The 20,869-nt window shown below is 39.7% G+C and overlaps 1 protein-coding gene across 4 annotated transcripts in view; it reads left to right on the top strand.

The window, feature by feature from the left end:
* Positions 1-241: 241 nt before the first annotated feature.
* Hspa4l (heat shock protein family A (Hsp70) member 4 like) overlaps positions 242-20,869 on the top strand; it is a 45,021-nt gene continuing 24,393 nt past the window's right edge. Inside the window, exons 1-9 of one of the 4 annotated variants that reach the window (XM_051185688.1) lie at positions 242-615; positions 1,465-1,638; positions 6,613-6,670; positions 8,959-9,099; positions 12,480-12,602; positions 14,835-14,934; positions 15,261-15,394; positions 19,962-20,206; positions 20,345-20,421. In XM_051185688.1, coding sequence (XP_051041645.1) covers positions 257-615; positions 1,465-1,638; positions 6,613-6,670; positions 8,959-9,099; positions 12,480-12,602; positions 14,835-14,934; positions 15,261-15,394; positions 19,962-20,206; positions 20,345-20,421 — 1,411 coding nt within the window. In that variant the 5' untranslated portion in view covers positions 242-256. Of the gene's footprint in view, positions 616-743; positions 874-1,155; positions 1,275-1,383; positions 1,639-6,612; positions 6,671-8,958; positions 9,100-12,479; positions 12,603-14,834; positions 14,935-15,260; positions 15,395-19,961; positions 20,207-20,344; positions 20,422-20,869 lie in introns of those variants that run through there. The other 3 variants (XM_051185689.1, XM_051185690.1, XM_051185691.1) reach the window with 3 other exon arrangements.

Below are 20,869 nucleotides of genomic sequence, written 5' to 3'. Positions count from 1 at the left end.
TCATTATCCCTCAGGATGATAACTGAATGAGGCAACTAAGTAGTGGAAGTCACTAAGACCCAGAGTTCTGATGGGCCAGAAGCATCCAATCCCTGCTCTGTGCGCGCACAGCCTGCTGGGAAGCCAAATCTGGTGGTTTCCCAGGGAGGTGTTGAGTGGGACAGAGCATGCCTCCTGCAAACTCTGGACAAGAAAGGTTCTTTAGAGACACTAGAGGCAATAGTGGCCGCCCAGTTGACTTAGTGTCATTCCTGGAATGTATTTCGCTTTCATTATAGCAACAGCAGCAGGAGCTATTGCCACACTTGCTGCTGCTGCTGTGACAGCGGTGCTGATCGTGAAACGGCTGAATGCCTTAAGAAGGGGCGCAAATACTGACTATGAGAGTACTCAACACATGGGGCAACCCTCCGTGCCTAGTTCCAGGATAGAACAGGAGGCACACAAAAACTTGGACGAGACGCAACAGGGCTTACAGGAGGAACGGGATAAGAAGGGTCAGCAGACACACGAAAAGGAGGACCCTAAGAAACTGGGGACAACGAAGGGGCCGGATGGGAAAGAGCGGAGTTCGCAGTGGGATGTGCATGGAAAGAAGCAGGGCCGCCAGCCTGCGTGAGTGTAAAACTTGTTCAAGCGCACACAGGCAGCACGCGGCCCAAGGCTGCCTTCTTTTCTGAAGCTCACTGGGCAGCAGGTCAGGGCCTACAAAACCAGTTTTCATGGGACTGCGAGCAGCGGGGGTGGCTGTGAGGAGGGCGCGTCCCTGGCCCTGGCACCGCACAATGGGCTCCACCTCACAGAGCGGCGCCTGTGCGGGAGCCGCCTGAACGCGAGCCGCACATGGGCCCCTCGGGGCAACGAGGCCGGCGGGTGGCGGGTGAGCGACCAGGCCGCGACTCTCGGGGACTGGGACCGTGGGAAGATGCGAGCGGGCGGGCGGGGCAGGCGGTGCTGAGGAGAGCGGCGCCCAGACCAGGCGAGGCTAGCAGCGGTGCTGAGGGAACGACGCTCAGAGCTTCCTGGGGCTGCTGCGGCCCCGCCGTTGCCCGGAGACCGCTTGGACTCGCCTCACGTCGCGCGGCCGCCGCCCCGCCCCGCCCCTCCCCTCCCCGCGGCTCCGCGGCCTCCCCTTTCAAGCTCTTTCTCGAACTCGCCGCGGCACGGCGAGCCGTTGCCGAGCGCTGACGGGAGAGGCCGAGGGCGAGGCCGCCGAGCCCCAGCCGACCGGCCGCTCGCGCCTCCCGGGGCCGAGCGCGCAGGCGCAGACCGCAGTAACTGCCGGTTGGGGGCGGCGAACCGCAGTGGCGACAAGGCGGCGGGACGGGCGGAGGCGGCGCGGCGCGGCGCGGCGCAGGCGGGCGGGCGGGCGAGCGGGCAGGCGGGCGGCTCCACCTCCGCAGTTCCGACGCCCTGCCCTAGATTCTCTGACGGAGAGTGGGTCCTCTCCTTTGCTTCTCTCAGGAGTCGTAGTGCCCGCAGTAGCGGCCCGCAGCGGGACGCGGTCCCCGCAGTCCGACGCGAAGGCGGGATGTCGGTGGTGGGCATTGACCTCGGCTTCCTCAACTGCTACATCGCGGTGGCGAGGAGCGGCGGCATCGAGACCATCGCCAACGAGTACAGCGACAGGTGCACGCCGTAAGTGCCTCACGCCCCCTTCCCTCCGGTGGGGCCTGGGCCGCCCTCCGTGACAGGTGCAGCGCCCGCAGTGGGGACCTAGGGCGACAGGGCTCCCCCGCCGGCGCCCCGTGTCGCCCCTGCTGGCCGCAGACGCCCTTGACCCACCAGAGCCCCCGCACTAGGCTGCAGAAGGGCCCAGTGCGGGGTCCACCTAGGTGTCAGGTACAGGGAGAAAGGTGTCAGGTGGCCTGGGATTATCCTGGGCAAGCTAGACTAGAGCTCTGCTTGCTGCCCTCCCCCATCTCCCTGGGCGACAGCTTTCTCAGTAAAGTGACCCCTGGTGCGGCACACTTCAGAGAATGAATGGCAATGTTTCTAACGCTAGGAGCGTTTGTTTTATTTATCAATCAGTCTGTCTATTTATAGAGGAAATGAAACGTTGTCCTTGAGAATTCGAGACCATCTGACCAGTTTCCGAAGGGATTAGGTTAACGGTGCATTCCCTAGGAGAGACTCGGCAGTGGGAATCTTGGCCAAGTATACTGGTAATACTGTTGGTTAGTGGAAATTGCTACCTAAAGAATGTTTCTACAGAGTGAATCCTTGGTGAGTCAGAGGCGACTGTCCTGTATAAACAGGATTGTGGAGTGTTTCCATTATGAACTCTTGATGAAAGACTTAGCATTATGTCATGGAAACGTGGGAAGTTTATTGGCAACAAACACTGCTGATACTTGCATGTGAAAAACTCTTGTATGCTCCTGGTAACCTGTAATTTTATGAGGAAAATTCTGTTCATGTATTTTTATGGAGAGGTCATTTATTTGACCCTTGTAAATGATCCAAGCTTAATTTTAAATTAAACTGTTAGCCAAGATCAAGTTAAACCATCTTTAAATGCTGAGGTCACTACAGTTCTAGGGGTAGTGTAAGAATATGGGAGTATGCATATGTGAATGCAGAATGTGTTGTTTACTTTCCAAATAGAGTCTAGAATGCTTTAGGTCTCCTTTTCTTTCTAGATTGACACATCACCTCTCTATTGAAATTCTAGATGTTTAAATGCTCAAATGTTGGACATAAATCAGGTAATCGTCATAATCCCAGGGCCAATAATTTACTCATGATTTATTCACATATTAAGCATATTTATTATGAGAAAATGTTAAACTTAGAAATTGTTAAACTTAGAAATATAGGTACCTGAAAAGATAAAATTTGTAATTCTATCCAGAAATAAAATTTCCAGATGGGTTTTTAAGACAGAAAAGGGAAAATAGACTTTTATGTACAGTATTGCAATACCATTAGTTTTAGTATTTGTATAGTCATTTCACTAATTTCTTTCCTTGTTCTACCTTCATGTGTTTATACTTTTTTGCAAATAATATTACAATAACTACATTTTTGTTTACTTTGTGTGTTTGGGGTTGAGGTTTTTTCCTAGGTTATTTTTTCTTGTTGAATGTTTTTTTTTTTTTTTTAGAATTCACATTTAGTGAATGATAAGCTACTATGATTATCTTCTAACAAAAATTCAGTGACTTAATTTGCTATTTTGTTATATGGGTTATATGGGTTGATGGTACAAATTGGAACATAACCAAACCTAAGGCTGTTCTAAAAATATTCAAGTAATAATACAAGACAAAACAAAAAGATTCTCTAGTCATTGCTTTGGTCTTATGGGTGAGGAATCTGACATTACATAATATAAATAGGTATTATGAATTTATGATGCTTCATGTGCCATTGGTAATCCTTTCAGTTTAGGATCATTATAAAAATAAATGATCATCACTGAGATATGGTAAGATTTCACTTAAGAAAGTATGTTGCAGATGGTAGTTGGCAGGTTTTCTAGACATATCTTCATAATTTAAAGACTCTTAAAAACTATTGTTCATCTATATTTGTATTTTGACTGGGTGAATTTTAGGGGGGTTGTGATTTTGGTTTTTTTATTTGTTTTTGGGGGATTTGGGATAGGGTTTCTCTGTGTATTCATGGCTGTCCTGGAACTAGCTCTGTGGTCCAGGCTGGCCTCAGATTCACTGAGATCTGCCTGCCTCTGCCTCCTGAGTGCTGGAATTAAAGGCATGTGCCACCACTGCCTGACAACTGGGTAAATTAGCCATATTCTAAAATAATCTGCCTAATAATGTGTATCTAATCTACAATCACTGATCAGTTTCCGTTTTTGTTTTTTGAGACAAGAGTTTGGGTAAGTAGCCCAAATTGATCTTGAACTTGATCCTCTTGCCTCAACCTCCTGATCACTGAGATGAAAGGTATGTGTTACCATGCCTAATACCTGATCAGCTTCTTCAATATTTGTGTGGTTTCTGTTAATGGTCTCACATTATAAACTAATTTAATTTTAAATTGTATTTAATAAGCTTATGGAAAGTTACATTATTTTCCATTTGTTAAAATAGTTAATCCTTTGGCCATAATAAAAGATTTGAAGTTCTATGTTGTCATTAAATTATATATACCTAAGGTTTCTCTTTTAGAAAGCATATTTGAAATCCTGTAGCAACAATATGTCATTCTGGGCACATTTCCTACCTCTTCATCTTTGACCTTAATATTTGCCCCAGATAGTTAAATAGTATTCCGAGGTAATTTTCTCTGAAGAACTTTTCAAATACCTTTACTTATAAGTATTGAAAGTCTTGTAAGAAAAGAATGTTTTCCCAAGCTTACTTCAGCATTAAGAACTACGTTGTACAGAAACTTTTGAGATCTGTGCCAAGGCAGTGTGGTTCTCAGATGCAAATGATTTTGCCCTCAAAGGGACATCTTATACTTATCTTCAGATATTTTGTGGTTGTCACAGTTGAGAGTGGGAGTACAAAGGGTACTATTGTTAGCATCTCGTGGGTAGAGGTCAGTGTACTCAACAGTCACAGTGCAGTACAGCCCCATGTACCCAACAGAAGAAGAATCTGGCCCCAAATGTCGGGATTGCCATGGTTAAGAAACTGCTTTCTGGACACCCTGGCACTATGGTTGGAACAAACACATTGCTTAGCTGTTGAAAATTGTATTTTATTCAGAGCCAAACTGGCAACATAAGAAGAGGGTCATAAAGTGAAGAGATCGAACCTTGCTAGCTATCTCGTATCATTATTCATCCAGCAACAACACAGTGACAGCAGAAGGACAAGCATCCTGTGATCTTGTCTGGGGAGGGAAAAGAAAAAGGTTATGTAGCAAATGTGAGAGGAATAGACAGATACAGAGATGGCTGAATTCAAAGTGCAGTGGGCCTCAATGTGTTGTCAGCTCTTAGCAAGCCATACTGAGATAGAACCTTTGTTTTGTATATCACCATACATTGTTCTTTCCTTTACTCAGAAACTTGATTTCTATTACCAGATGCAGACATTTCAAATTTATAATTGGGTCCTTGAGGCCCTATACAGTCTGACCTTGATACTATCATAATCAATCCCTCCTATGAAACTAGCCAACTTGTATTCTTCCTGGTTACCCTGAAGATCTGTATTTCTGGTCATTCACAAAGTGTCCTTACTGTTTACCAGTCAGTGCATCTTGCCAGTGCAGTAGTATTTGTTCTCTGTATAGCTTTTATATCTACTAGCTACATGAGAATGTAAGTAACCTGAAATGTGACCAGTTTTAAGGCATGGAACTTAGTTATTTTAAATTTTATGAGCAACGTGTGAGTGTTGTCTTCTATGTTAAATAGTGTAATGAGGACAGTGCAGTGCCTCATTCCCTTACAGGTTTCACATTTTGACCCACAGATAACAGCTGGAGAAATCAGTTGTATTAGATGGTAATATATACTATGGAAAAAATAAAAGTGGTTTTATATGCCATGAGATGTTTCGTTGAGGATAATTAGGAATACTGTTTATATAGGACTGTCAGGGAAACGTGTCAGTCTAGGAACTTCTAAGGAGACTTGCTTGGCTCCAGATTCTAGTGGCTGGGGAATACATCCAGCACCTGGCTGTGTCAGAAAGGGGACATGCTGTATGTGGAAAGGGCCTGACATACTTCTGGAAAGTGGGCACTGATTTTCTGAGTTTGGATTCCCATAATCTGGCTCCTGGGCTCTACAAGGCAAAAGTTCTGCCATCTCAGTGTCATTACATTTGGGACTAAGCTTTTAGCACATGAACCTTTAGAGGGAAACCATATCTTACCTTACACCCGTGTGCCTGCAACATCTTTTCCACAAGACCTCTACAAATTAAATGCTTTTATTTCCTTTCAAGTCTTAATTTAGAAATTGCTTCCCCTAAGCACTATGATGTGTAAGTGGTTGTTCTTTTTCATAATCTTAGGTATTCTGTTGAATTTTTTTCAATAAATTGTATTTAAGATAAAGAGTGGGTTGTGTATGCACAACATTTGTTGATTGAATAGTTTCTTGTAGTTAAAACTGATACCACGGAAATATTTTCTTCAATCACATGATAAAAATGTTATTTTTTATGTGACTTGTAAAATGTGATTAAAATAGCAAGCATTTTCATTCTTATTGTGCCAGGTGTTGAGAGCATTTCATAACACCTACATTCACTCTCCTGTCCTCATATAACCTGATAAGCAGGTATTGTCATTACTGTCACCATATGGAAAACTGAAGCAAATAATGCTTACATAACTCCCACAAGATATTTAGCTGTTGAGCCAGAGTGGAAATCCAAGCAGCCTTACTTTACTAAATATGATTACTTTTTAATAGGTCTCAGCCAGTAGAATATGAAAAACAATTTTGGCATCAATACTGTATTGTCAATTATTAGGACAGTGTTTTTTTTAAATTCTAAAATTAAGATCACTATTCTGTTACTATAAACTTTAGAAATATAAAATTTTTTATTTCAACTACCTGTTCTAAAAATAATTTCTTTAATATTTTAAATTTACTTTAGTATAAGGAGAACCATATAAAACCACATAAACAGTGTACCGGATAAACAGAGACACTCTTGTTCTCATCTTATTCAGGGCCTGTATATCTTTGGGATCCAGAACTCGAGCCATTGGAAATGCAGCTAAGAGCCAGGTATGTTGTTAGTGTGGTTGTTTTGGCTTAGAGAGGAAAGTTAACTGCACGATGGTGAATTATCATGGTATATAGTTCAGAATTAAAGTATGTAGTTGAAAATTACAAGTAGGACAGAGTCTTACACCTTTGTATTTTGTCAGGGACACTTTGCTGGGTGTGGTGGCACATACCTGTAATCCCAGCTCTTGAGGCAGCATGATCAAGAGTTCAAAGCATAAGATGTATAAGATACCATTTCAAAATAAACCAAAGAAAAAGCAGGGTGGAATGTGGAAAAAAGGAGGAGAAATAAATTTGCTTTGAGTTATATTTTTTCTTTTGTTTATTTATCTTAAAATTTATAAAGTTGAATGTCCTACCTTGTGGATTTTTTTTCCAGTATGATCACTTTCTATAATGGGCAGTCTTCTGAACCATTCAGTGAGTGATTAATAAATAATGCTCATAATAAAAGAAAGTGGGGAAAACAAAGGAGATAATTTCCAGAGTGACTTAAGGGGACCATGAAATTTAAGTATAGCTCTAGGCTTTTGAAATGCATATAATAGAATTTTAAAGTCTGTTTGCCTGATAGCTTCTTGGGCTTATTATACTTTTTCTTTATTTTCCTAAACCAAATTTCTTATATTTTATGTATAGTCGTGTCTTCTTGCTCTCATGTCTGTAAACCTATTACTAAGAAGTTACAATGATCAGGAATTCAAGACTGAACTCAAGTGAGTTTAAAGCCTGAGCTACTTGACATCCTGTTCAAAAAAAAAATCAGTAATATAATGAACCATTATTTCCTCATGATTTTGTAGGAATTACTTACTCATTTAAAAATTTTTTTTTTGCTTACAACTTTGGAAAAATGTCTTTTATAACTACTTTTTTGTGAAAGTGTTTTGTTTTCTATATTCATGTATATAAATGTTAATTATGTACTAAATTACCTCCTTTAATTAGGTTTATACATGACATATTGGTATCTTTAATAAAGTTATTTTTTATTTTATTTGTATATATTTCTGTGTCTGTGTCTGAATGTACAGGTGTGAGGTCAGTGCTCCTGAAGCCAAAAGAGAGTATTGGGTGCTTTAGAGCAGGAGTCACAGGCCTTACATGGCATCTGATATGAGTGCTGGGATCCAAACTCAGGTCTTTATGACTGAGTAGCAAGCTCTCTTAACCACTGAGCCACTTTTCTAGCACCATCATATTTTGACTGCTTTAAATTTAGCAGAAATAATCTTTGTTTAAAGCAGCCTGTAATATTAATCTTCCAAGAGTTATATTAACTGAGCACTGCTATGTTTTATTCCCTTGATGGAAACTCTAGATCTGTTTGAAGGTCACTAAGAAAGTAGATACTGCATCTAAGTAACAGATTATATTTTGGAAATATCAGCCATTTACAATTAAGACTGTTGCTTAGAACAGTGCTACGTGGAAGGGATTGTAATTACTGGACTAAGGTTGATTCTCAGCAATGGGAGCTATATATAAGACATCTCTCAAGAAAATTAACATTGAGAAAAAGGGAAACTAAATGATTAAACAACAATTTAAATAAAAACATTAAAAAATGGCAAAAGGTTTGGAGAATTGGCTCAGTAGTTAAGAGCACATACTGCTCTTGCAGAGGACCAGAATCAGCTTCCCACTACTACCAGTAACTCCAGGCCCAGGAGATCAGACTCCCTCGACTGGCCTCTAAGAGCCCTGTACTCATATGCACCATGCATCCACACACATAATTCAAAATAAAATAATTTTTAAGTGAGGGAAAAACACAAAAATCAAATATAGTAATTTACTGGATCAAAAGTGCTGAAAATGGGCTGGAAAGATGGCACAGTGGTCAAGAATACTGGCTATTCTTCAGAGGACACAGGTTTAATTCCAGCACCCACATGGTGGCTCACAGCCATTTGTAATTCCAACTCCAGGAAATTTGATTCCTTCTTCTGGCCTTACCAGGCACCAGACATGCATGTAGTGTACAGTATAACATGCAGGCAAAATACCCAAACACAAAAATCATAGTGCTGTAAACAAAGAGATGATTTGTCAATAGATTTTTACCATTTACTTGAAAAGTTTTAGGTTTTATATTATTATTCTCTTTTTTACTAATTCCTAGAATAAGAAGGGAATTATAGAGACGTACATTCTCATACTATAACTTTACTTTCTAGTTGAAAAAAAATGAATGAAGTAAAATTCTGAACTTGAGTACATTTTATATTAGATTAGGTATTTATTTTGCCTCATTGATAAATTCAAATGTCTATTGTCAACAGATAGTCACAAATGTAAGAAATACAATTCATGGATTCAAAAAGCTTCATGGGCGATCATTCGATGACCCGATTGTGCAGACTGAGAGAGTCAGGCTTCCCTATGAACTGCAGAAGATGCCAAATGGAAGTGCAGGAGTTAAGGTGAGCTTTGAGTTTGCACAGTATCCTGAAGTATAACTTTCTTTCTCAGACATAGTACATATGTGCATCTCTTCTGGCTGATTTATTGTCAACTTGTCACAAGTTAGAGTTATTTAGGAAGGGGGACTCTACATTGAGAAAATGCCTCAAGTGCTTGCCTATAGGTAAAGCTGTAATACAGTCTTCCTAGTTATAGAGGTGGGAGTCCAGCCCACCGTGATAGTGCCACCCCTGGGCAGATAGGCGTTCTAGGGCATAAGAAAGCAAGTTGTGCAAACCATAAGGAACAAGCCAGTAAACAGTGTTCCTTTGTAGCCTCTGTATCAGTTCCTGCCTCCAAGTTTCTGCTCTGACCTCCCTAGATGATTGACTACAACTGTAAGATGAAAATAACCCTTTCATCTCCAAGTTGGTTTGGTTATGGTGTTTTATTACAGCAGTAGAAATCCAAATTAGGACAACATTTAAGAGATAGTTTGCAGTAATTTTAACATTATGCAAAACATTATGTTTTAGGTAGTAACTTTTAAAAACAGTTATTTTTGTTTGAAAGAAGAAATGACTATTACTGGGAGAACTCCAGTTGATGACACTCTTACAGAGAGTAAAGGCAGACCCATGTACAACTTAGCACAGTACACCTCTGAAGTAGTAGAACAGTCAGCAGTTTTTCAAGTTTATAAGAATTTTGTAATATTTAGAATTGCTAAAGCAAACTTTTTTCAAAGAAATGGATTCTGTGTTTTTTACTGCATCCTAGATACTTGTTAGAAATTGGTTGACACAAACCAGTGAGATACTAAAGCACAGTGTGTGACTCAACAATTCTACTCCTTACAATCCCAAATATGTTCATAAATTGCTGTACATGGATAATCATAGTATCAACAGTGTAATTTATAGTAAAGAAGTTGCTGTACTCATATGTCCATCATGAGTTGAATAGGTGAAATACATTTATATAGTAAAGTACTGATACACTATAAATATATGAACTTCAAAAACATGCTAAGTAAAGGAACCCCAGCACAAAATTCCACATAATTTAGTAGAGTCTTGTTATTTGCAATATATCAGAATACAGTAAATTCATATGGGCAAAAAGTAGATTAGTGACTGCTAAAAGCTAAGGGGAAGGGAAAATGGGATGTACAGCTAACTACTATAAGGAGGTTTTTGTAGTGGTGGAAACATTGTACAAGTAGAAAGTGGAAATCCATGCACAATTTTGTAGCCCTTTTAAAGTATACTCCCTGGAACTTTGTGCTATGTGACTGTATCTCTCTGAAGCTATTTGAATAACTCTAAGCTTGATGTGTCTGTGCTATGGATATGCCTGAATTTCAAGTTTTAAAAGAGGATTCTGCCTAGAGTAGATGGAAGGTTTTAATAAAGAAACTGTTAAGATAGTTTATGGATACCCATGAGAGATTAAAAACAAAGAGATAGATTCTGAAAGCATGTTTTGCTATAACGTGCAGACCAAAGATTGCTAAGTGGAGCTGGATAACCGAGCTATGCTACTAGTAACTGAGAGGAAAATTAAGTCTGATATTGTCTAGATTTTGAGGTCCTGGTCAGTGACCACCTAGAAATCTTACCTATTAGAAACTACAGTTTAAGCTCTTTAAAGTATTTTGCATTTTTTTTTAAAATAAAGCAGAAGGGCTGAGGATTTATTTAGATCAGTGGTCAAGTACTTGCCTAGCAATTTTAAGTGCCTGAGTTTGATACCTAGCATTAAGAAAAACAAATCATATGTGCACACACATGCAAAATAGATTGTATTTTGTGAATGGACTAGGGAAAATTAAATTTTTAAGAGAAAACTAATTTTTGAGTAATAAAATTTTGTATATTCATAATGAGTGGCTATAGGATAGTTAAAAGGCTTTATAAGTGTCAGTTCTGTGTTCCACTATCTCCACCTTTGGAGGCTGAGGATTGTTAGTCAGCTCTGTATTTAGTTCACTTGTTTTTCTTTGAATATTTGCTTGAATGTACTTAATACTCATTTCATCCCACCTTCAAATACCCTTATAAAATGAAGTGCTGAACACCTCATCAGCCAGTTACTGTGAGACTGTGTGGCTTGATTCACTCTCTTCAGTGTCACTCATTTCTCCTTACCCCCTTATTATAAAGGCAGAAATCAATAGCATTTGTTACATAGGTATTTCTACATGGGTTGGAAAACACTAAATCATTCCTGTATCATTTTATATATACTGAGTTTTACATATTTACACACCTAAATTATTGCTAGGCTTGAGTGCATTCTACAGAACTCTTTCAAAGGTTAGTGTCATGGAATAAAGGTGCACTCTGGGAATCTAGAGGTAAAGATCATAGGCTTATATTGGGTAAAATAAACATAGTTGTTTTACTGAGCATGGTGGTGCAGGCCTTCAATTCCAGCACTCTGGAGGCAGAGGCAAGCAGATCTCTGTGAGTTTGAGGTCAGCCTGATCTATAGAGTTGAGTTCCAGGACATCCAGCACTACACAGAGCAACTGTCTCAAACAAACAAACAAAAAAGTTTATGCAAGTTCTTCAGATTGTATTGTATTGTATTGTATTGTATTGTATTGTATTGTATTGTATTGTATTGTATTGTATTTCATGGGTATGGTGTTTTGCCTGCAGTATTTCTGCATTCATGCCTGTTGCCTTCAGAGTGCAAATTCCCTGCAGGTAGAGTTATAGATGGTTATGAGCTGCCGTGTGGTAGCTAGGAGTTGAATCCAGTCATCTGGAAGAGCCACCCAGGGCTCTTAACTGCTTAGCCACTTATTCAGCTTTGCTCTGCTTTGCTTTTTTTTTTTTTTTTTTTTAAGCATCATAAAGGTTAAATTGCTTTCAAGTACAGATTCCTTGCTCAAACTAATCTTATATTCCTAAATACAACCAATTAGGCAATAAAGTGTAGCAGATAACTAGTTTCCATTAATCTTTAAACTTTAAACTTAATCCATGTGTGTCCCAGAACTTTGGTATAATATAAGCACACTTTCTTCATAAGGATTTTTTTTCCTTTAATTCCCCAGTGTTTTTAATTTCTTTGTTTCAAAAACATGTGACTGATGCTTGCATGTTAAGTCCAGGAGTACTAACTTTAAAGAATTTCATTCTTTTTCCTTTATTGTTTACATCAGACATGGAAAATTAATGATAAAAATTAATGCTTTTGTGGATGAGGACCTACAAGTTTAGAACCCTCTCCACAGTAATGCAGTTGTTTGTGTGGAGCTAAAAGTGAGAGGCATACTCAGTTTTGCTAGAGACCATCTGTAAGGAAAGGACTGCTGTTTCCACTATGGTATGTGATGTGCCCATGTGTTGTGTGAACAAGTGACTGAGTGTATCTTGGTTGTTTGTAGGTTCGGTACCTGGAGGAAGAGAGACCCTTTGCGATTGAGCAAGTCACCGGGATGTTGTTGGCTAAGCTTAAAGAGACCTCAGAAAATGCTCTGAAGAAGCCAGTGGCTGACTGTGTGATCTCGGTGAGCTGCAGGGTATTGGCATCAAAGAGAAAATGTTTTCTCTTTGTAATTTCTCCTTTTGGACAAAAAATAACTTACAGTGACTTTACTTTTTAAAAAATTACCTCACTTCATAAAGTTGAGATTGACTGTCCTATAAACTCAGTTCCGATAATCAGTGAACCTTCAAAACCCAGAGTGTGCTATTTTTTTAGTCTTCGTAAGAAATAAGTGAGATTGCTCAGCAGGTGAAGGCACTTGCCACCTGAGTTTGATCCCCAGGATTCACATGGGTAAAACCAGACTCCTGAGGATTGTCCTTCGATTCTTCACATGTGCACATCGTATCCCTTTAATCCCAGCACTCAGGAGGCAGAGGCAGACAAATTTTGGAGTTCAAGCCCCAGACTGATTCACATTGTGAGTTCCAGGACAGCAGAGATATATAGTGAGAACCTGTCTAAATATATAAAAACAACAGCAAACAATTAGCTTAAGTTGGGGGCCAGTGAGGAGTCTGTGAGTAAAGGCACTTGCTCCTCAAACCTGATGGCATGCATCAGTCCTCATGTGAAGGTGGAAGGGAAGAACTGCTTCCACATAGTTATTCTCTGACTTCTAAATACATGCTGTGACATTACACAACCCCCAGCACATCATAATAAAAGAAATATTAACCTGAGTATTGTGACTCACTTCTAATCCCAGCATACTGAGAGTTTGAGGCAGGAGGATTGCACACCAGGGCATGAAAGCAATGAGTTATTTTCTGTATTAATATATTCAATAATTACCTTTTAAATTTGGGGGCTAACTAGACACATGCCTTTAATTCCAACAGTTGGGAGTTACAGGCAGGTAGATCTCTGTGAATTTGAGGCCAGCCTGATCTACAGAGCTAATTCCAGCCAAGGCTGCACAAACCCTGTTAAAAGAAATTGGGAGGTGGGGGCTAAATTAAAGTGTTTCTTAGCTTGACATAAATAAGTATAAATAAATCTTTATACATTTGAAGCCCAAGGTTAACATTTTAGTGTAAACTCACTATATTTTGAAGGCTGTAAAATAGGTTTTTTTGTAATTTATTTCAATATGTATTTTCTCTTCTTGGAAATGCAACCACTTTAAACACTTGGATTTCATCTTATAGTTGTATATACATTTCACAGAAATTAAATTATGCTCTGCATAGCCCCCCCCCCGTGTGTGTGTGTGTGTGTGTGTGTGTGTGTGTGTGTGTGTACCTGGCTGTCTCTTGTAGGCACCATATTCATGCCATGCCATAGAGGGCAAAGGAGGGCCTCAGATTTCCTTGAACTGGCATTACAGAAAATTAATCTGGGTGGGTACGCGGAATAGGACTCTAGTGTTCTAGCTGTATCTCCAGCCTGTTCATGTCCTTTTGTTTTTGTTTTGTTTTTTTTAACACAATATACTTTGCAATGACATTGGAGATCTAGCTAATTTTAGCTACATAAAATTCTGCTATATAAATATACTATGTTAAATATAACTGATCTAATTTTATCATAGTTTTAGGGTTTCAATTTTTCATTATTAAAGATAGACTAGTATTTATTAACTTCTTTTTGAGACAGGTTCTTACTATGTAACACTGGCTGGCCTGGAATTTATTATATAGACCAGGCTGGCCCCAAATTAGAGATCCTCCTTTACCTCCCAAGTGCTGGTATTAAAGGTGTGTGCCACCATGTCTAGGACTAGTATTTTAATAATCTATTAGTCAAGTTTTCAATCCTGTGTTTATTAAACTCATTCATTTTTGGAAGCTGAATTTAATAATGGGAAACTATTAGTTTGTCTTGTGGTGAGGATATAACAGCATCATTGGAAAGATTATGTATGAAGAAAAGACCAGATTGCCAAAAAAGAATCGAGACAGAAACCAGGTCCATCATCCCTTCCTAAAGCATGCCTTTCAATTCATCTAAGCACCTTCAACCATAGTCCACTTCTACAAGGTTCACACTGAGAACCAGCACAGGAGCCTTAGAGACAGCTGTCTTAACCACAGTAACCAGATTAACACTCACTCCTTGGGGTAAGCAGGACTGGTGAACCTATCATACTAACTAGATTTGTGTTCACACCCTGGATCCCATTGGTGTGGTATAGAAACTGTCAGACTTAAGAACTTACACTAGTATTTTATGTTAATTTCAAGTCACATGTTCTGCAGTTATTAGTCAAGTCTGTGGCACTGAGGCAGTAACTTATGACTATTCTTAACAGATCCCGAGCTTTTTCACCGATGCAGAGAGAAGGTCTGTGATGGCTGCAGCTCAGGTTGCAGGCCTAAATTGTCTGAGGCTGATGAACGAAACCACTGCAGGTTGGTATGGCCACTTGAAAACTAGCATCATAAAAACAGCATTTTTTTCTCTCTACAGCTTCTTAAAACTCTGGTATTGTTTATAATTTGTTGCTTTGGAATACAGAATTTTAGTTCAACTCACATTTGAACTTAAAAGAATGGTTAGTGCTGTAACTTTTTACAGATGAGTATGGAAAATAAAATGTAAAGTAATTTGTGAAAAATTAATGTAGGTTGAATCTGTTATACTATACTGTATATTAAAATGCAATATAAAAACAGCTTTGTTTTGTTTTCCAAAGGACAACTATACAATAATTAACCTGATGTTTGTTTTTATACAGTTGCACTGGCATATGGAATTTATAAACAGGATCTTCCTTCATTAGATGAGAAACCAAGGAATGTTGTGTTTATCGACATGGGACATTCTGCCTACCAGGTCTCTGTTTGTGCTTTTAACAAAGGAAAACTTAAAGTAAGTAACTTATTACTTTCTGTACCTAACTTTGATGAGTAAGAGCAAACAGTATGTAAAGAGCACACACTTAACAAGTGGGCTGAACGTCTTACTCTGTTTCTTAAAAACTTAACCGTCAAGGCAGGGCTGGTTCTCTCTCTCTCTCTCTCTCTCTCTCTCTCTCTAGACCAGGCTGACCTCAAACTCAGGGATCTGCTTGCTTCTGCCTTCCGAGTGCTAGGATTAAAGGAGTGGGCCACTACCAACCTTAGGTTCTCTTGATAGCAACATCCTAGAAGTTGCCTTTTTTTTTTTTTTTTTTAAGCAAACCAGAGAGCTTATAGAGTATAACTAAAGGAGTTAGTTCCAAGGAGCACGGGTAACTCACAAGCACTGCATCATCAGAAAGCCCACCCAGTAGCATGGTGAATCCCAGAAGCTGCATCCCTGGACTTCTGTGACCCTGTAGGCTGCTTGACCTCTGGGAGCTTATCCTAGGAGTTTTGTAGATATAAAATGCTTCAAATGCATGGCATCTGGTTGTTTCTATGTGTTATATACCTTTGTTGTTTTTGTGTTTGTCAGGTGCACCTTTTGTACTTCATAGTACTATAACAAAATCCTTATAATCAGAAAAACAAAGGGAATGGCATTGATATAATTGTAGTATTTTTGTATAAGTTGGCTTAATTCCTAGTCTGTAGTCGTAAATTTTAACTTAGTAAAAAGGTGAATTTTTCTCTCCTTTTTCTAGCTAACTTTAAATTGTAGTCATCTATACTTTTTTCATCACTGAGTCTTGTTAACTCTAATAAAGGCTGTGGCCCTGATTCTTAGTTGAATACATGCTTATGTTATCACATGGCAAGATGATTTTGTATTTCATCCTGGATAGCACTAGACCCTGTGGATGTTCACATTTATAAGAGTCTGTGTGAGTCTGCTGGAAAAATACCTCCAATAGTACTTGCATCATAGTGTGGTGTCTCATCTTAGAAGAAACTGCTGAGGAGCCATGCCTGCAGAAGAGGGACTCCCTAATCACAGTAAACATTTTTCTCAGGGAGAGAGGCTAGATATCCTGGAGTTCCCTGACTTACTGACCTACACACAGTGGCCCATTGATAGTCTGGTGGGAGACAAGTTATTCTTTGTTTCTGTTTCCATTTTTATTCTCTTTTGTATATTCTTTTGTTTTACATTGTAAAATTGTAGCATCTGGGAGACCACAACAGCCAGGTACCTCCCAACTCCTATGTCTGGTCCTTTTTTGGAGCAAAGTGTGAGGATTAAGAAATGGCAGGTAGAAAATTAAAGATACTAAAGGAAAATCAGATACAGGATAGATTTGAGAGGGCATTCCAGTGAATACTGTAATTTGCTTCAAGTTTATTTTTCAAAGCCTTTTTATATCCTAAGCCAAAGGGGAGGGCAAAAGGCTTCTTTTCCATGATACAAAGAACACTTGAAACATTTTTTTATTAATTTATTTTTTATTTTTATTTTACATATCGATCCCAGTTCCCTCTACTTCCCTCCCTCTCTCCCTCTTCCCCTCTCTCCCACCCTCATATGCATTCCAACCACCCTCCCCTCCCATCCCCCCCACTCCACATGTAGGGTGATACCCTCCAGAAGAGGTCCTCTAAATCTGTGAAGTTATTTAGAGTAGGGACTAGAACTTTTGTCTCTAGGTTAAGGGAGTATCCCTCCATGGGGGATGTGCCCTCAAAGTCCTTTGGTGTTTTAGACTGCTCAGGCTTTCTAGCTGAGACCCATGTTCAGGGGGTCTGAGTTGGTCCAATGCTGGATTCCCAGCTATCAGTCTGGGGGCCCATTAGCTCCTTCTTGTTCAGGTCAGCTGTCTCTATGTGTTTCTGTAGCCTGGCCTTGTCCTTCCTCTCTGCATCTGGATTCCAGTTCGGCTCAGTGTTTAGTTGTAGGTGTTTGCTTCTGTTTCCATCAGGTACTAGATGAGGGCTCCATCCATGATGGTGGATAAGTTAGTCATTGACCTCATTATCAGGGAAGGGCATTTATGGCAGCCTTTCCACTGGCTCAAATTGTTAGTTGGGATTAGTCTTGTAGGTCTCTGGACATTTCTTTAGGTTCAGATTTCTCTTCAAACCTATAATGGCTCCCTCTTCTATGGTCTCTCTGTCTCTCTCTCTGTCTCTCTCTCTGTCTCTCTCTCTCTCTCTCTCTCTCTCTCTTTCTCTGTCTATTCCTCCCCTGACTCAATCTTCCTAGTCCCACATGCTTTCCTTTCTTCCCTTTCTCTTTCTCCTAGTTCCCTCTCCACTCACACCCCTCCCCCCACTCCCCATGTGCTCTGGAGAACTTGTCTCTTCCCCCTTCTGTGAGGGACCGTATATGAATCTCTTGGAATCCACCTTGTATCCTAGTTCCTCTAGTGGTGTGAATTATAGGCTGGTGATCCTTTACTCTAGGTCTAAAATCCATATATGAGCGAGTACATGCCATGTTCCTCTTTTTGTGACTGGGTTACCTCAGTCCAATTCAGGATGGTTTCTTCAAGCTCCATCTACTTGCCTGCGAATTTCAAGATTCCATTGTGTTTTTCCCCACAGAGTAGTATTCCATTGTATAAATGTGCCACATCTTCTTTATCCATTCTTCAGTTGAGGGGCATCTAGGTTGCTTCCAGGTTCTTGCTATTACAACTAATGCTGCTATGAACATAGTTGAGCAGATGTCTTTGTTGCATGGATGTGGATCATTTGGGTATATGCCTAAGAGGGGGATTGCCAGGTCCTGTGGTAGACTGATTCCCATTTTCCTGAGGAGCCCCCATACTGATCTCCAAAATGGCTGTATGAGTTTGCACTCCCACCAGCAGTGGAGGAGTGTTCCCCTTTCTCCACATCCATCAGTCACATCCTTAGGCCAAACATCCTGTATCAAAATAAGACATCCATTAGTTACTTCTTAGGCCAAACATTCTGTTATTTGACCTTGAAGGAGTGAAAACAGAGTTGAACTCTCTAACCTTATGTCAAGATGAAGTGGACCTATTTCTCTGGGCCCCAACATGAAAATAAGTAGGTTTCTTAAAAGTCCATGGCCAAAAGCTTACGTACAAATCTAGAAATTACCTAGTTACATATAATGCTGTAGATCCAGTCTTTCTCTTTTCTTGGATGCTTTTCTCTTGTCTGCAAGTTAGCACTTAGAACTGCTGTTTGTCCTTAAATTTCATTTGGGATTCAGTTTATTAGAGAACTAATGAATGCAAGTTATTTCAGAATTAGAATTGTCCTTCTAGTTGTATGGTAGATTTGTGTAACTTTAGGACAGGTAACAAAGAGCCAGGTACAAGAGATAATTTGACCCAACATTTGGCATCCAGTGATTTGACAAGTTCTTTTGGTTGTCTTACAAATTTAAGAGGGTTGGTTTTTGTTTGTTTGTTTGTTTGTTTGTTTTACTTTGTTTTGTTTGGCTTTTGGTTTTGTTTTCTGTTTGTGGTGGTTTGAATGCAAATGGCTCTCAGAGGCTCATATGTTTAAATACTTGATCTCTAGTTGGTGGAACTGTTTGGGAAGGATTAGGAGATATGGCTTTGTTGGAGGTGGTATGTCACTGAGGGTGAGCTTTGAGGTTTCAAAAGCCTATGCCATTCCTAATTTGTGCTCACTAACACACACACACACACACACACACACACACCTTCCTCCCCTTACACCCTCCTCGCCTCCCTTCCTTCCATAATGTTTGTGAGTTAGAATATAAATTCTCAGCTATTGCTCCAATGCCATATCTGCCTGCCGCCATGGTCCTTTCCATGGTTGTTATGGGCTCTAACCATCAGCTAGAGAGCTTCAGAAAGAGTAGAATCAGCCTAAGAAACAGAAGTATGTTGTAGACAGCAAAGCTGAAAGGGCAAAACCATCTCTGTGCTTTGACATGACATGTGGAGTTATAGGGTTTAGAGATTGTCCTGGAGTGTTTGGTCTTACTTTTATCCAATATTTCCTTACTGTGTCCCCCTTTTGGAATAGTAATATAAATTCTGTGCCATTGTTTGATAATGTAAGTTGCTTTTTGTCTTTTATCTTACAAGAGTTACAATTAATAGGTTGCCATGAGTCTCAGAAGAGACTTTGGACTTTTAATCTGACAAAAACTAGGGAACTTTTGATCTTGAACCAAATGCATCTTGCTTGATGATATGGCCAAAAGCTTATAGGGGCTAGGGAAGGAATGTTGTGGTTTGAATGAGAAGAGCCCCCATAGGCTTCTATGTTTGAATATTTGTTAATTGGTCAAACAGTTTGAGAGGGTTAGGAGGTATGACTTTATTGGAGTAGGTGTGTCAGTGTTAGCTCTCTGTGCCTTGTGGTTGTGTCTCAAGATAAAATATCTCAGCTTCTGCTGTACCATTGTACCTGCCTGCCTGCTTCCATATTTCATGCCATGATGGTCATGGACTCAATTTCTGAAGCTATAAGCACCAAATTAAATGTTTTCTTTCATAAGGTACCTTGATCATGGTGTTTTGTCATGGCAATAGAAAAGTAACACTGTATTTAGGAAAACTTACTATTTTCTCTCAACTAAACAGGTGTTGGCTACTACCTTTGACCCATATCTGGGTGGTAGGAACTTTGATGAGGCTTTAGTGGACTACTTCTGTGATGAATTCAAGACCAAATATAAGATAAATGTCAAGGAGAACTCTCGGGCCTTGTTACGGCTGTATCAGGAGTGTGAGAAACTGAAGAAGCTTATGAGTGCAAATGCTTCAGATCTTCCCTTGAACATCGAGTGTTTCATGAATGACCTTGATGTTTCTAGTAAGATGAACAGGTACTGTGTGTGTTCACTTGGAAGAGCACTTGATGATTTTCTGTTTGGGTCATATTGGGAACTTTTTCCAGTTATGTTGTTTTATTGGGTGTATTCAACTTTTCTTCCCCAAAATGATTTTTATTTAATTTTTCACAGGGCTCAGTTTGAACAGTTGTGTGCTTCCCTCTTGTCCAGGGTTGAACCACCTTTAAAAGCAGTAATGGACCAAGCCAGTAAGTGGAAATGACCAAATTTCTTTAAAAGTGTTGTATTTTTCATTTTGAAAAGAAATTATAACTCATTCATTCATACAACAGGCCAGTAGAATTTCAGCTTTCTTAGCATTTTCCTGTTTCTTATATTGTTTACATCATAAACCTGCCAACTGTATTTTGGGGTATTTTACATAATTACATAAGATTTTAGTAGGAGATTAAATTAGATATGAGGATATAATTGATGTGAAGATAATTTTTAAAATAGTTTTAATAATATTAGAAGGTGAAAATTAGAAAGGTGATAACCTCTGGAGAGCTTCAAAGCTCATAAGGAACTTGTCCTGTCCTTGTCACTGACATCTGGACCATGGTCAGGGTCACACAGATAATGTTACAGTTTGCCTTTTCCATAGTTACTGGGATTCTGTTATCTTCTTTTGACACATAAAAAAATCAACTTACG

This window comes from Phodopus roborovskii, unplaced genomic scaffold, assembly GCF_943737965.1.
Source record: "Phodopus roborovskii unplaced genomic scaffold, PHOROB, whole genome shotgun sequence".
NCBI classification, from domain to species: domain Eukaryota; kingdom Metazoa; phylum Chordata; class Mammalia; order Rodentia; family Cricetidae; genus Phodopus; species Phodopus roborovskii.
Note: the sequence above shows the minus strand (reverse complement) of the source record. Positions and strands in the feature narration are given on the sequence as shown.